This window comes from Haematobia irritans, chromosome 5 (genome assembly GCF_050003625.1).
Source record: "Haematobia irritans isolate KBUSLIRL chromosome 5, ASM5000362v1, whole genome shotgun sequence".
Classification (NCBI taxonomy): Eukaryota; Metazoa; Arthropoda; class Insecta; order Diptera; family Muscidae; genus Haematobia; species Haematobia irritans.
In genome coordinates this window covers 15,168,538-15,180,898 of record NC_134401.1, presented here as the reverse complement: position 1 = coordinate 15,180,898, position 12,361 = coordinate 15,168,538, and the positions used below count along the sequence as shown (strand labels likewise).

Genomic DNA, 12,361 nt, shown 5'->3' with positions numbered 1-12,361 from the left:
CGATAATAAAAATTGGTTAACAGTCTCTTTAAAATGTCGACGACTAAACTATTTTTAAATCAATCATTCCAAAGTACAGAGAAATTGAATAATTAAAGGAACAACAAACCGTTCTACTATTATGAACATTTTCATACATTAAAATTAAACTTTCTTTAAGCAAAAGTACTTTATTATAAAAACTTATGATGAAAATTCTTAATACAATGTTTTTTGTGAATAAAAATTATGACCACGTGGAACAGAGAGTAGTTCATTTGAACCCGCTGTTTGGACATTTTGACTTATCCTTTTTTTATTCATCGTAGGTAGTTTTTTCACATATCTTGCTGGAAAAAATGGAAACAAAAATGAAAATTGTTAAAAATTAACACCACGTAATGAAATATAATTTTTAATTCTTCATTTTAGCTTGTAACTTACCATATTTGGGGCATTTTATCAAATGGTGTAAAGAATTCAACTTTTCTTTAGAAAACGTATCTCATAAAATTTGTACCTGAAACAATTAGAGAAATAATGAAGTATTCTAAATAAACTCATAAAACTGTGTTGTTATCGATGTGAAGGATATAAAAAAATAAATATTCTAGTTGAAAGAAAGCCAAAGTTTTAATATAGAACTTACCAATTCTCTATTAAATTGTACGCTGAGGGGAAATATAAAAAGTTGTCCAAATTTATTTGGGTTACTCTGAAATTAAATATTAAATAAAATTATTAAATAAGTTTTCAAAAAATCTAATGAAAAAAAATAATAATATGCATTAAAAACCAAATATTCTTGATAACCCTAGACAGTCATCATTCGTCAAAATGACGACACGTACTTTCATTTTCGATTTAAAATGCATTTTAGTCTATTGGGAAACGGTGAATTTAAGTTATACTAATTCGACCGTTTTATGAATTTTTGTTTTATACTACTTAAAACCAAATTGAATAAGAAAATAAACTCAAGTTTTGTTCACTATTTCGCTCACGATGAAAATTTTAGCGTCTTGAAATGAGCCGTAGTCAAAATGACGAAGGCTGACGTTAATGTACAGAAAATAAGGATGACTGTCCAGGGCTAAAAGAAAGTTAAAGAATCCTTACCAATTCACTATTAAATTACAGGCAAAGGAGTACTAAAAATTTATCCAAATGTTTAAGGGGTTATTCTGAAATTAAATATTTGTTTTTACATTAAAAATATTACATTGGTTTCCAAAAAAAATTGATTAAAGAAATACTAAAATAAGGCATTGAAAACCTGTAATTTTGATGATAAACAGGTCACAAAAACGTAAATATTCTAGTTAAAAAAGGCCAATTTTGAAAAGAAAACTTACCAATTCTCTATTTTTTATTTGTTCGAATCCATCTGGAGTTGCTCTGAGATTAAATATTGTTTTTACAACAAAGAAAAACATTAAACTGGTTTCCAAAAAAATTAATTAACAAATTATAATATACATAAAAAATATTCATATTAAAAAAATACTTACCAATTTATGAATAAGCTATACGGTGAGTGTCTAAACTTATGGGTTTAGACTTACATCTTGTATATCACCTATTGTTTATTACGTTTGAATAATCAAAGATGCTTTGAATTACTAGATTTAAAACCACTGTATATTATTGTGAATTGTTCATTTATGGTTAAAATATTTCATGGCAAGTAAATGTAGAACTAAACAACCACTTACATATCTGCATTACAACGGTGAGCACACACTACCCAAATACATTTGAATTCAAATCTTAACACTCCCTCTTTTATTTCTCTACCTCTTGTACATGATATCTCTTTCGAGAGATGTTATGTCTGGCTCAGCGCATCAATCTGAATTCTTCTTCTGTCATTGAAGCCCCCTCCCGTCTCTGAAGTGTACCCAAGCGACCTGCTCCATACATACAGTCCACTTGCCTTGCGGACCTCGGTACAGCACATCACTACTCTCGTCCCGACTCCCACTCTTACCTGTCATAACATGGTCCATTCGAGAAGAGAAACCTCGAGGCAGAGACGATCATCTTCAATTGGAGAGAATTCAAGGTAAACGCTAACCACTCTCTACTCATAAGAATTAGTCCAAAAAATCGATTAACGAAGACGGATGTATGAGATTAAACGGCAATTTCGATCGGAGAAAAACGTGACAGTATTAAAACGTTTCAAAAGCGCATTTATTCTCGTATTTATTGTTCGTTCGAAACTTTTAATTAAGAAGTAGAAATATTTGAAAACAAATGATTGAGGTTCAAAATAAAAGTGCTAAAACGTTTGACATTTTAAAACGGTGAAAAGATAATTTAATACAATTTTTAAAAGTGGTTAAAACCAAAGGAATCAAAATAAGTTTTCGGATAAGGCTAGCACAAAATTTCTCTTTCGGTTCGTTAAAAAGTTACAAAAATTTTACGCAATATATGTTTTATTTAAAAAGCGCATATTATGGAACGCGGGAAATGCGATGATGATGAAGTAGACTAACTCGTAATTACGTAATTGTTAACTCTGCAGAGAAAAAAATTGCCACAGAAATCTTCAAAAGAAAGATCTACAAATACCCACACGATAACTACGAGCAATTTATTTAATTATTATAGAAATGTCTCTAAAATTGTTCAAAACAATGGCTAACAATTGCATCCGTCCGTCCGAAAAAACAAGAGAAATCATGGTTCGATGAAATTATTCTAACAAAAGCAATACATTTTTCCAAAATACATAAATACCCAAAATTCTACAAAAAGTTCCTTTAAACCCGTTATACTAAATTTGGAATTTATCAAAATTTACAGTTATACAAAAAAAACGAAAAGGAATAGATAATGACAAATGGTGAATTGCGAGAAGAAATTGTTCCTTCTTTTCTTTAGATTTTCATAGAAACAAAGTGGCAGAAATTCCACATTACACCATTTTATTTAAAACCGTTATTAAAGATCGCAACAAAAAGTCCAAATGTCATTTGGTAATATGTTAGCCCCGCCCCCGCATATAACATAATTTTTTAACTTATGTTCGTATTTTCTATTCCTCTTTATCACTGCCATAAATTAGCAACTCGCTTAGCTCTTGCATCTCGCTCTGGGAGAAATGGAAATAAGGAAGAATAGTAAGACAAGTATATGCTCAAAAAAGGAGGTAAAGAGAGAGAGAGAGAGAGAGAGAGAGAAGAATAATCCAGTGATGCTTTCAAAATGTTAGAAGGAAACTACGATAAATAGAATCGACTTTATTTTGTTAAAAGAAATGAAATAGCTTAATTGCCATAAACAAAATCTTGGGAAGATAATTAATAAATTACAATTTTTGGCGGAAGCTGTTACAATGTCAATTGGATTCAACGAAAATAAAATTCCGATTTTATTCCGATTTCGTGTTCAACATTGTTGTCTCATCATCAATTTCCTTGACGTTCGCTAATTTCTTATTTCTCTTAGTTTACCCCTCGGTGTGACAACTATCAAAGTGCATAAAATAAGAAAGAGCAACAAAATCCTATTTCTCAAATAAAGAGTATTTGAGGAATATGAAATTAACCTAGTGATGTGTCAGAAATTGATTTATTTCTTCTAATCATTCTCTTGTGGATTTATTATCATAAACAAGACAACAACAAAACAAACAAAAAATAAAGACAAAAGCAAAAAGAAGAGGAAAGATTAGTTAAGACTTATTTGGAGTAAACAATTACAGTGCAGATAACTACAATAATCAATCAGTTAATACATAATAATAAGAACCGGGTCCGGATTCGGGTAATTTACGGTATTACGGTTTCGGCTAACAAATAAATTTAATTTAGGTCTGAACTCAGCACGGAAAATAAGGTATTGTTTTCATAAAATGTCTTAGAAACATTAACAATTTATTAATACTAACCCCTACATGTTTATTACACTGCTCATATACTTTTGGAAAATAATCTCATATCCATCACAATTCTCGACTGTCAAATCACAATAGAACAGTATCTCTTAAAAAGTTTATTACACCTTAATACTCACATACACAAAAAGGTTCTGCTCTACAACCAGCACGCACAGTGCTTCAAATCTATCGATTCGGTACTGATGGAAAAGGCTTAAAAAGTCTCGACGAATTTTCCATTGCTTCCATGGCTTGGATATTGAGTCAGAGCCAAGGAAGCAATAATCTGAGGATATATTCAAGACGAAGTTCCCTTTAAAATTTAATGGATACGACGAAACAAAATTTAATATAGTGGGTTTTTCCCTCTGTTTCAAAACGAAATATCGGATTGATTCGTATGCAGCTTAAAATAATACAACACGATTCAAGTACAAATAAAGGTACATGTCGTGGGAAAATTACCGCTTAGATCAATTTTAATGTTTTTTTTTAATGGTTTTCAACTTTATAATCAAAGGACAAACACGTCAAAATTAAAAAACGATATCTAAAAAATTACTAAGCACGTACAGTGCATCGATTGTATCCCACACTGAATAATTATACTGCAAATAATAAGTATGTGCCACCGAAATTAAAACGGGGAAAATGCTATTTATCTTAATTAATTAAAACACAGGGTTGGGCTTTGTGGCCAGTGTTACCCGTTATACCAAAGGGAAAATTGTCAATCGGACAATTAAAAAACTGCTTAAATGTAATAGCTAATTTAAATCAATTTATTTATATACAATTTCCAAGCTAATACACTAACAACAATTTAAAAATTATTTTACACTCTATGCTATTTACAAATTTAAAATTGATGGGTTTTACGGGTTTATACTAAAGTTGGGAAGTTTATACTAAAGTTGGGAAGAAATTGTTGAAAAGTTGAAACACTGGGATTTATGAATTATATGATCTGAAATTTATAATGGTCCTAAATGTAGTTGGTTCGTTTGGTATGAATCACTAGCGTCAACGGAAATTTTTATTTTATCACAATCTCTGAACGGAAAGGTCCACGAAACTAATTTACTTTGCCCTGCATTTTTAAATGGTTTACAATCAACCTATCGCTATATGATCCCTAATGATCTGTAGCCTTTATATTTTACAAATTTGGATTTACAATCAATCCAAATGTAGCACTTGCCTACATTTCGAAAGGGTTTACAATTAACCTACAGGTTTATGATCCCTCATGATCAATACCTCAATTTGCATTATATTTTATTACTCGGAAGATTGGTTTCAATTACGGACTTTTCAAACATTGAGGTTTACAATTAACCTATTCGCTATACTGATCTCATTCATTCGAATTTTTTTTTAATTGACCGACTAACCATTTGGGATACTGGATTTTTGCAGTTCGTATGGTCGAGCTACACAGGGTGAACAGAATTTCGGTTTAATTCTCATCAGCAGATGAGATTTGGGAATCCAATTACTCAATTTTGATTTGGAGTAGTAATCGAACTCGTATGCCCAATTACTGCGTTTGCAATTTGGTATTTTCTAAATATATTAAAGGTGGAAATTATGAAATACACAACCCTGAATTGGGTCCATAATTAAATTTATTAATATCCATAATTAAATCTACAACCGTTCTTTGAAAGTGTAAATGTAATTACACTGTATAATGAATATATGTGGAACATTTGAATGAAAACTGTTATAATTTTCTGTGTATGATTAACCCTTGTATGGCACGTGACTTTGTGATACGGGATTAAGATACGCATCTCATATATACCTGAAATAACTGACAATAACTAAGTGATTTTCGAGGGACCGAGACTATAAATTCTCTACAAATACAAGTTTAAATGTTATATTAGCTGATGTGATATCTACGCGGATTATTAGAGAATTACATCTTGTTTTACTCTCAAAGAAAAACTCGGTAATTTGTTGAGAACCAAGTAATAAGTTGAACTTTCGATCACTTTAACCTTTGTTACCCCGATCTTAATAGCTTTGCGAAATGGATCCTCCTCCAAGCAAAGAATCTACTTCTGGTAGTTCGGACACCAGATGTTCCCATATGTCGGACGATTCATCTAGCGTTTCTGGAACTAAACCTTCCCCTACATACGAAAGATTTTTGTTTGCCTATAATCATTTGATCGGATTTTGCTCTACATTCGATACCATTGATATACAAGATCAGACAGCCTCTGCCCTTGAAGTTAGGCTTGAGGACCTGGATCGGAGGTGGAATAAACTCCAAATTATCTATGAAGATCTTTTATTATCTCCAGATCTTGTCAATGCCCAGCAATCCAAGGAGAATGCAAGGGTTAACTTTGATAACTGCGCGGAGGCCTATTATGGGACAAGATCGAGGATTATCGATATATTAAGAATCTCGGGAGTCCCTAATACTCAGAACATTACTTTTAGACGTCGCACGGCTCCACTAGACCCACATGAGAATGGTAATCAGGTCTCCGATAACTCGAGTGTGTGTATAAAAGTTCCCCCATGCGACACTGAGGTGTTTGGTGGTAGCTACGAAGATTGGCCATCTTTTCGTGACATGTTCACGGCCGTTTACGTAAACCACCCCAAGCTCACACCAGCCCAAAAGCTCTATCATTTGAGGAATAAGACAAAGGGTAATGCTGGCGCGATTGTTAAACGATATTCTTTATGTGACGAGAATTTTGAGCATGCATGGAATGCCCTTAAGTCACGGTTTGAAAACAAGCGAGTACTGGTGGATAACCAGTTAAAGATCTTGTTTAACATTCCAGCGGCGAAGACAGAGAATAGCGAATCGCTTCAAAAGATTCACTCCACTGTTAATGACTGTCTCTGCACACTAAGAAGTTTGGGAATAATTGTGGATGACTGGGATCCCATTTTGATATATTTGGTATCAACCAAGCTTCCGGAGGAAACGATATCCCAATGGGAACAGTCGTTAAGATCACATCGCGATCTGCCCAGCTGGTCTCAAATGGACAAATTCCTCATAAATAGATTTGAAGTTGTAGAAAGAATAGCAAGTTTCAAGTCTGCAAGAGAACGCCACAATCTTCCCACACGTAATGTTCCCACGAATATGAATACTATACAGTCATACACATCACAGGAAAAGCTAGATTCGGCGTGCCAGTTGTGCAATAAAAAACACAATGTACGCGTTTGCCCCGAATTTCGAAAATTCTCACCTCAGGAAAGAATTGATTTTGTTTTCAAAAACAAAATATGCAACAATTGTCTTTCTGACTCGCACACGAAATCCAGATGTAAGAGCAAATACACTTGCTTAACATGCAAGAAGCACCATCACACTCTATTACATTTGGATCGAACCCAGCAGGCAATTGAAAACCAGAGGCAAAGATCCTCTGCTTCTACTGGTGTGAATAACGCGGCTAGTATTCAGGATAATATGAGACCCAGCACTGAGAGTCCTTCTACGTCGCAGCAGGCATGTGCACAAATTCAAGCCAATTTCTCATTGAACAATGAAACCATTTTACTTCGCACAGCTTTGGTGCAGCTGGATTATCAAGGCGAACTATTTACGATTCGGGCACTAATTGACCCGGGGTCTCAAAGAACATTCCTTTCGGAAAGAATTCGAAAGTGGTTGAATGTTCCCTATCGCAACTCTCTCTTTGAAATCAGTGGAGTTGGTGAGACAATTCAAAAAGCTGATAAGGAGTGCGAATTAACCCTCTATTCCCAAAAGCATGATTTTCGATTTGTTATTTCTGCCATTGTCCTCCCCAAACTCACAAAGAAATTACCATCTGTATCTTTTGATGTTACATACTCTCAGGGACTCAGAGAGCTCGATCTAGCAGATCCCAACTTCAATAAATCTTCGAATGTTGACTTGATACTCGGCAACGACTCGGAAAGATTTATAAATATTGAGGGGATAAAGAAGAATATTTGTGGACAGGCTTCCGCGTACAATACAATTTTTGGATGGGTTCTCAGCGGTCCAATGGTAGCGGAAAAAGTTAGTTCATTTACGACAAATGTTGTTACATCTGAGGACGGAAAAATTAGTGAAATACTTCGGAAATTTTGGGAAATTGAGGAAATTCCCGAAATCCCAATACGCTCGTCTGAAGATAAATATTGTAACGATTATTATGATGCAACTACTTCTCGGGACACAGATGGTCGATACGTAGTTCGACTCCCTTTTAAACCGGAGTTTCCCGACACTTTGTCCCTTGGTTCATCCCGCTTTCTCGCTCTTGGGCAATACGCAAGATTGGAAAAGTCTTTGTCCGCTGATCTCGTTCTAAAGGAACAATATCACTCAGTTCTAAACGAATATGTCTCTTTAAACCACATGGAAGAAACTTCCTCCCTGGAAATATCTGCAGAAGGTAAATTTTTCTCATTTTACCTCCCACATCACGCGGTTATACGCCCTGAACATAAATCTACCAAAGTAAGGGTTGTTTTCAACGCGTCCCGTAAAACGAAATCTGGCCATTCGTTAAATAGCGTCCTTTATACTGGACCCACTTTACAAAACGACTTGATATCCACAATTCTCAACTGGAGAAAATACAAGTACGTTTATTGTGCAGATATACAAAAAATGTACCGTCAGATAAAGGTACATCCCTCAGACAGACAATATCAGCGTATTTTATTTCAAGACAATGCAAATGGTCCAATCAAAGATTTTCAATTAAATACTGTAACCTTTGGTGTAAATTGTGCACCCTTCTTAGCAATAAGAACCCTTCTACAACTTGCTTCCGACTCGGAGAAGCAATTCCCACATATAGCTAAGATCTTACGCAAAGAAACTTATGTCGATGACGTATTGTCGGGAGGGTTTTCAATCGAAGAAACTGTTAAATCCCAAAATGACCTTATTAATGTGCTCAATTCGGCTGGGTTTCCGCTGAAAAAATTTACCGCAAACAACCCAGATTTACTTACTCATCTTTCCAAAGGGGATTTATATGATTCTGAGTTGTTGAGCCTCTCCGAGAAAAGTTCCACTAAAACACTTGGAATAAAGTGGAATGCTCTTCAGGACCAATTTTCATATTCGTCTGATCCCATACAATTTGACTTGAACCCAACAAAGCGCAAAATACTTTCTAATGTGGCCAAATTTTTTGACCCTGCGGGATGGATAACCCCGATTCTAATCCGTTCAAAAATACTTATGCAGCGACTTTGGCTGGAGGGAACAGACTGGGATGAGCCCATAAGCTCAGAATCACAATCCACTTGGAATGTCTTACACTCTGATTTGGCTAAAATTGATGACATTGTGATACCACGATGGATACATTACACACAGGCAGATAAAATCGACATTCATGGATTTTGTGATGCTTCAAAATCTGCTTACTGTGCATGCATCTATATTCGTGTACAAACTAATTCTCAAGTGTTCTGCAACTTACTGACAGCTAAAAGTAAGGTGGCTCCCATAAAACCTGTGACATTACCCAAATTAGAACTTAATGGCGCTTTGTTATTAGCCAAGCTTACAAGATTTGTTCTTCAGATTTTTGATACGGATATTAATTCGGTTACTCTTTGGACGGACGCATCCATTGTGCTGGGATGGCTCTCTAAACCGCCGTTATCATGGGAAACTTACGTGGCGAACCGAACATCTCAGATCCACGACTTGATCACAAATGGAAAGTGGCGGTATGTGCCAACCAACGACAATCCTGCGGATCTGGGAACCCGCGGCTGTTCGCTTCAAGACCTTAAGTCCAACTCTCTTTGGTGGAATGGACCTAACTGGCTAACTACTGCTGATTCTAAATGGCCTAAGAAAAACCCCTTAATTGTTCCCCCAGAACCGCAGAGACTTAGGACTCTTCATGTTTCGTCTAAAGAAGATGATATCTTACTACGATTCTCTTCATATGCAAGAGCCCTAAGAGTTCTTTCGTATGTCTTCAGGTTTTATCATGCGACTCATCCAAATTTCAGAAGTAATTCTAAACCGACTTCCGTGAATTTGACACTAGACGAGTTACAATTTGTTAAAACTCGGTTAATAGTTCTCTCCCAGAGGAAATTTTTCCCAGAAGAGTACTATGCACTCATGAACTCTAAACCCATTTCTTGTAAGGGCAATTTGTCCACGTTGAACCCATTCTTAGATTCAAACTATGTCCTACGAGTAAATGGAAGGTTGTCTGATTCGTCACTTCCCTACAGGGAACGATACCCAATTATACTTCCAGGTAACTCTAGGTTATGCAGTTTGTATCTCTCACACTTGCACCTCTTTTTAGCTCATGCAGAATGCTCTCAGATGTGCAGATTCACTCAAACTGAGTTTTATATAGCGAGACTAAAACCCAGAGTCAAAAGTATAATTCACAAGTGTAAAGTTTGCATTCTATATAGACATAAACCGAGCTCGCAAATAATGGCTCCCTTACCTCCGGAGCGTTGTACATACTCCCCACCATTTCAAATAACGGGCGTAGATTTTGCAGGTCCTTTCGACCTCAAAAGTTCTGCTCTTCGGAACTCACCAATTATCAAAGGCTATGCATGTGTATTTGTTTGCTTCGCTACGAAGGCCGTACACCTTGAGGCATGCTCTGACTTATCTTCCGCAGCGTTCGAAGCCACATTTGCCCGGTTTGTTGGTAGGCGGGGGCTCCCCCAAAGGGTGGTATCTGACAATGGTAGGAACTTTTTGGGTGCAAGTAGAACCCTTTTGAGAGAATTTACTCAATTTTTGAAATCATCATCAAATGATATTGGGGAACGGTACTCTGTCCACGGATTTGAATGGAAATTTATACCTCCTCACGCTCCTCACATGGGCGGCCTATGGGAAGCCGCCGTAAAAAGTTTCAAAATTCATTTTAAGAAACTTGCTGGATCCCATAAGTTCACATTCGAGCAATTTTGCACTATATTAACTCGTATTGAAGGTGTATTGAATTCTCGCCCTATATCGGCAATTTCCGAGGATCCCACAGATTTGACAGCACTAACACCTGGTCATTTTTTAAGAGGTGCACCTTTAATGGCATTGCCAGAAACACTTTCGCCTAACATATCTCTAACGAATCGGTGGTTAAAGCTGAAGGCTCTCCATCATCAATTCGCTGTTAGATGGAAACAAGACTACTTAAAAGCGCTTCAAAAACGGTACAAATGGAAAAATACATTGCCAAATCTTAAACCAGGAGATTTAGTGGTTGTTATAGACGATGTACTCCCACCCAACGATTGGAGGTTGGGCCGAATCGAGAAGACATATCAGGGAACAGACAATAACGTTCGTGTGGCAGATATTAGAACTGTCACCGGCACCATTAAGAGACCCATCGCTAAACTATGTTATCTTCCATTCTCAGACTCGCCTGACGGAAATTAAGTATCTTAAGTAATGATTCGCTTGAATCTATGACACGTAGCTCAATTTAATAAACATTCTAGATGTCGTTACCCATAATTCACTTGTTTCCCTTTCCAGAGTCTCAGCAACGCCAGGCGTATATAGATGCAAACTCTGTAAAAAGTTCCATCCATTAAAAGTGTGCCCAAAATTCTTGTGGATGACGCCAAAAGAAAGGAAAAATCTTGTGCTCAAAGAAGTCTATTGCATAAACTGTCTGGCACGAAGCCACAGATTCCGGGACTGTAGATCAGCAAACATGTGCCGAAAATGCGGAAGACCACACCACACACTACTTCACGCCAGCTACCTTCAGGATGGAAGCAACCAACGAAATTTGAATGAATCCAGTAATCGGCAACGCAACCGAAATATGCAAAAGAGCAAACAAACCATCAAGAATCGGCAAGACATCAACAACCGCAGCAACAACTCAGAATCAGCCACATTGCAATCAAACCAAAACCAACAAATACTTTCAGAAGCGATTCGAGCACTCGCCTCGGTCTTATGTTCCAATCAGAAATAACATTCTCTGGCCCGGCGGTATGTCTAAACTTATGGGTTTAGACTTACATCTTGTATATCACCTATTGTTTATTACGTTTGAATAATCAAAGATGCTTTGAATTACTAGATTTAAAACCACTGTATATTATTGTGAATTGTTCATTTATGGTTAAAATATTTCATGGCAAGTAAATGTAGAACTAAACAACCACTTACATATCTGCATTACAACGGTGAGCACACACTACCCAAATACATTTGAATTCAAATCTTAACACTCCCTCTTTTATTTCTCTACCTCTTGTACATGATATCTCTTTCGAGAGATGTTATGTCTGGCTCAGCGCATCAATCTGAATTCTTCTTCTGTCATTGAAGCCCCCTCCCGTCTCTGAAGTGTACCCAAGCGACCTGCTCCATACATACAGTCCACTTGCCTTGCGGACCTCGGTACAGCACATCACTACTCTCGTCCCGACTCCCACTCTTACCTGTCATAACAGTGAGATATAACAAAAATTTTCCAAATTCATCTGGAATTGAATATTAGT

The 12,361-nt window shown here is 36.2% G+C and overlaps 1 protein-coding gene across 1 annotated transcript; it reads left to right on the top strand.

Moving 5' to 3' along the window:
• Positions 1-1,535: 1,535 nt before the first annotated feature.
• On the top strand, positions 1,536-12,085 carry LOC142241147 (uncharacterized). Its single transcript, XM_075312900.1, has 2 exons — positions 1,536-2,044; positions 11,379-12,085. The coding sequence occupies exons 1-2, from the start codon at positions 1,980-1,982 to the stop codon at positions 11,827-11,829; spliced, it is 516 nt and encodes a 171-aa protein (XP_075169015.1). The 5' UTR covers positions 1,536-1,979; the 3' UTR covers positions 11,830-12,085.
• Positions 12,086-12,361: the final 276 nt, after the last annotated feature.

Excerpts from the sequence above, each read along its gene's own strand:
- LOC142241147 (XM_075312900.1), top strand. The coding sequence starts at position 1,980 with ATGGTCCATTCGAGAAGAGAAACCTCGAGGCAGAGACGATCATCTTCA. Across the intron at positions 2,045-11,378 it reads TCAATTGGAGAGAATTCAAG|AGTCTCAGCAACGCCAGGCG; the intron begins GTAAACGCTAAC and ends TTCCCTTTCCAG.